At 41.1% G+C, this 4,653-nt stretch overlaps 1 protein-coding gene and 1 non-coding gene across 2 annotated transcripts; one reads left to right on the top strand and one right to left on the bottom strand.

Moving 5' to 3' along the window:
• Window positions 1-204: 204 nt before the first annotated feature.
• Window positions 205-1,344, bottom strand: LOC150038742 (uncharacterized). Its single transcript, XM_090314311.1, has 2 exons — window positions 1,069-1,344; window positions 205-897 (listed from the first exon to the last, which is right to left on the bottom strand). The coding sequence occupies exons 1-2, from the start codon at window positions 1,342-1,344 to the stop codon at window positions 205-207; spliced, it is 969 nt and encodes a 322-aa protein (XP_090170437.1).
• An 899-nt stretch (window positions 1,345-2,243) lies between these two features.
• On the top strand, window positions 2,244-2,347 carry LOC120070372 (small nucleolar RNA R71). The gene has a single exon (XR_005479868.1). It is a non-coding gene; the product is annotated as a small nucleolar RNA R71 (small nucleolar RNA).
• Window positions 2,348-4,653: the final 2,306 nt, after the last annotated feature.

The raw sequence follows: 4,653 nt of genomic DNA, 5'->3' as shown, positions 1-4,653 counted from the left end.
CATACAGATGCACCAGCCCATGACAGACCTTGAAGGGATGAGCTCATTATTGCTATTGACTATCACTGTTGTTCCTCCTTTCTTGGGAACGCATTGGACTGGGCTTACCCAGCTGCTATCAGATATAGGATAGATTACTCTTACGTCCAACCATTTTAAGATTTCTTTCTTGACCACTTCCTTTATTATGGGGTTCAACCTTCGTTAAGGCTCAATCGATCCCGTCTTCCCTTCTTCCAGCTTGATTTTATGCATGCAATAAGATGGGCTGATGCCACGGATGTCCGCCAGCGTCCAACCTATTGCACGCATATGCTTTTGCAACATCTGCAAAAGAGAATGTTCGTTAGGCTCAGTAAGATTCCTAGAAATAATTACAGGTAAAGTTTTATTTGTTCCAAGGAAAGCGTATTTAAGGTGATTAGGTAACGGTTTCAGCCCAAGTTCTGGTGGTTCCTCTAGTGATGGACGTGTTGGTTTCGTCTGCCGCTCACTTAGACTTGGCATCTTGGGTTCTTTCATGTTTTCTTCCAACGCGAGGACCTCGCAAACTTGGGTCACTTCTTCTTCAGGCAACTCTATTCTGTTCAGTTGACATTCTTCACTAGCCGGGAACTTTAATGCGTTTAACACATTAAACTTCATTTCCTGATTTTCTACGCGCATCGTCAATTCTCCCTTATGCACGTCTATTAACACTTTCCCAGTGGCTAGAAAGGGGCGTCCAAGAATGATTGGTACATCTTTGTCTGCTTCATTGTCTAAGATAATGAAATCTGCTGGGAATATGAAGTTGTCAACTTTTACCAGAACGTCTTCAATCTTTCCTTCAGGGTACTTGATCGTCCTGTCAGCGAGAGTAACAGAAGTGGGTTGTGCTTCATCAATTCCTAATTTCTTGAAGATTGAGAGTGGAATGAGGTTAATGCTTACTCCCAAATCACATAATGCATGTCCCACATCCAATCCTCCGATCGAGCACGGGACTGTGAAGCTTCTCGGGTTCTTCTGTTTCTTGGGTAGTTTGTTGCTTACTAACGCATTGCACTCCTACGTTAGCGCAATTACCTCCGTCTTGCTGACTCTCATTTTCTTTGTTAAAATATCCTTAAAAAAATTGACATATTTTGGCATTTGCTCTAAGGCTTCTACAAGTGGAATATTGATATGCAGTTGCCTTAGGAGTTCAAGAAAATGCTTAAATTGTTGTTCATCATTCTTCTTCATCAAGTGTCTAGGGAATGGTGCATTCAGTGGCACCACAGGTTTTCCCGCATTAGACGTGCTTGGCTCTGAATGGCTTGTGGATTCAGACGTTCTTTCTTCTTGATCTTCTAATGCCATTGGGCGTGTGTTGAGTTCTTTTGAAGGCTTGTTTTTTCTTGGATTCATGGTTCTTTCTTCAAGAGCTTTGCCACTTCGCAATGTCACCGCGTGACATTGCTCCTTTCCATTGTTATTCCCCGGGTTTCAGTGTTGCTAGGCAAGACTTCAGGCTACCGATTCTTCAATTCACTCATAATCTGCCCCACCTGTATCTCCAAGTTTCTGATATACGATGTCTAGCTTTTTAGCAACGCGTCATTCTGGGCGATATACTCCTTCAATAGGTTTTCAAGCGGAGATGCTGAGCTCGATGCCTGACCCCCTCTATTAAAGGATTGTTGGTGCGACTGATGCATTGGCTGAAATGCAGGCGGCGGTCCTTGCCTTTACTGCTGGTTCACCCCTGGGTGGTGTGGCTCTAGTTGATTTCTTGACCAAGAAAAATTTGGATGGTTCCTCCATCTGGGATTATATGTGTTTGAAAATGGGTTATTTTTAATGAAGCATACTGATTGCTAATTTTGTGGCAATCAGAGTAGGAATGAGGATCTCCACAACCCACATAGCTAACCATGGGCTACACGAATGTTTCTACCTGATTTACCTTTTGCTGATTTGATGCGTTCCCTAGTGACATGTTCTATAAAAGGTTTGTCATAGTAGCCACTTGTGTAGAGAGTGTGGCTATTGTGTTGGAATCGATAAAATTCACATTCTGAGATCGCCTCTTCCTGTTGGCTCTTGCGTCATAAGTATCGTCCACCAATTCCATGTTTTGCTTAGCAATGCGGTCTAATATTTCCTTAGCTTCAGTATAAGATTTATCCATGATACCACCAGCTACAACTGCATCGGCTGCCATCTGAGATGCTCTGTTTAATCCACCATAAAAAATCTGCATCTGGATGGTCAATGGTAATCCATGGTTGAGGCAATTTTTGACTAATCCCTTAAAACGCTCCCATGCGGCGCTCAAGGTTTCAACTTCTTCTTGCTTGAAGTTCATGATCTCTCTACACCTCCTTGTGTTGGTGGTGAGTGGGAAGTATTTTTGCATGAATTTCTCCATAAACTTTTCCGAGGTTGTGATCTCAACAGGCTCCAAAGAACTTACCCATTTCTTTGCGTCGTCACGCAAAGAATATGAGAACAAAGATGGCCTGATCGCTTTTGGGGTGATTCTAGGAATCACAAATGAGTTGCACGTTTCCAGGAAACGTTTCATGTGGGCGTAAGGATCTTCTCCACGATCACCCCCAAATTGTCCAGCTGTTTGGAGCATTTATAGCATCACAGATTTCATCTCGAATCTTGTCCCATCTGGCGTTGGATATATGATCCCTGGTGAGAAATCATACAATACAGGAGACACATACTCCCTCATGGGATGCATACTACTGTTTTCAATTAGGCTCGGATTTTGCGCAGCGTGGGCTAGTTGTTGAACTAAGTTTTGATTTGCCTGTTCATCCGCCATTTGTTGTTGTCTGGTTTATTGTCTGAGAAGTTGTTGCCTTAACCTACGACGACGATTAGATTGATTTCTTCGTCAGAAGGTCCTTTTAACTTCGGGGACGTATACAAGTTCAGGAGTGCTCTCCATTATCATAAATGTTTACAAACTTCGGCTTAGCTCGTAATACTCCCTCAACTGAAGTGTTCCTACAAAAGATACAAGAAAAATTTCTGGTTAGTTTTGTTGCTAAATCCCTAGCAACGGTGCCAAAAACTTGTTCGTAGCTTTCATGATTCGAGCTAGGAGTGTATTGTATAAAATAATTTGGAAAAATAAGTATGAATGATGCGGTGGTACTTTGATGCGTTAATGTATTCGTAACGCGTTGTTGGGTTAGAGGTGTGCAACAGAACGCATGACACTTCTTTATTGACGTTCAAGTTTTCCTAAATCAGATCCAAGTATAAATCTAATTTAGGTTCCTGGTAAGTCCAGGGTCAAACTTAGGGATTCAGATTAAGCTAACGCAGACTTTGCATTGTAGCTGTTGTAGGGATATCCTAAATGTATGGAGAAATGTGTTATTTACACAAGGTGCTGTGTGTGTGCAAGAAGATACAGAAGGGTTGAGTAGAGAATGATGGGTCGTGTGAAAATGGATTTTTAATGCAAGTGGTATGCGTCGATCTAATTTGAATGTACACGAGCTAGAATTGATGTGAATGAGATGATTTGTTTATCTTTGTTTATGCGTTAGACTCTATTCGACACTTCTCAATGCGAATAACATACAATACCTATCTCTAGGATGTATGCGTCAAACACAGGATGTAATAAAACACCAATAAGTCTATTTCTAGATGCACTAGGCGTTCTAACTTGATGTTGGCTTACTTATTCTCTCGAATAGTCTAAGCTAAAGATGCTTTTACCAGTTTAAGTCGGCTTAAGCGTTTGAAATAGAATTTTGCATGAAGTATAGATGCATCCAACATAAACAAGAAATAAACAATGACAAAGTATGATAGATCAAATATGTGGATTTATAAAGAAGCAGATTGTCTTTACAAAAGCAAGACTTAATCAGATGAAAGGATGAAAGCGATAAATGAGATGAAAATGAAATGAGTCAAGCCTTAGAGTACAATCTCTTGTCCTCTTTGGCTCAATTCTAGTTATGTACAACCACTTGCATAAGAATTGGATGTTGTGTCTCTCTCAAGCTCAGCTTCCTCCACTCCTTGATCGGTGGTGGTGGTGGTTCTCTTCCCTCTTGCTCTTCTCGGCACCAGAGCACAGCTCTAAAGATCTAAAACTAAGACTAAGCTAACACTGAGACTAAAACTGAGAGTGAGAACTTAGAATTTCCTGAACTTTGAACTCTGGAAGGATTTCTTCTGTTTATAGGTGTTGGTCTTCTCCAGCTTGATGATGGGCAACATTAAAGTCCATACCCTGGTCAGTGGCCTGACACTCATATGCTTTTCAGACGCCACCCACTGCAGGTGCCCATGCTTGCAAGTGGTGATTTGACACAAACAACCTGAATCAAAGAATCTTCCTTGCGTTGAATCCCTCCGACGCGTGGCCCATGCGTTAGACTTTGCCTGTGACACTTCTTAATCATGCGTTAGCCTCTTGTTGAAATCTTGCAATGTCATGTGTTAATGCCGTAGTACTTTAGTAATAAACATTCTTTTGCATGAGTTTGATAATGTTCGAATAATTCCATGTATTTCTTCTAAACATGATGAGATTTTATCATTAAGAACCCTAATTGTTCCAAATTAACAGCCACAATAACTTGTGTTTTTACAAGTTATTAGTTCTTCTCCTTCAAGAATTTGATATCGAGATAATTGATCGGAAGG

This window comes from Benincasa hispida, chromosome 1, assembly GCF_027475165.1.
Source record: "Benincasa hispida cultivar pf3 chromosome 1, pf3_genome.v1.1, whole genome shotgun sequence".
Taxonomy (NCBI): domain Eukaryota; kingdom Viridiplantae; phylum Streptophyta; class Magnoliopsida; order Cucurbitales; family Cucurbitaceae; genus Benincasa; species Benincasa hispida.
This window is presented reverse-complemented; position numbering and strand designations above follow the sequence as displayed.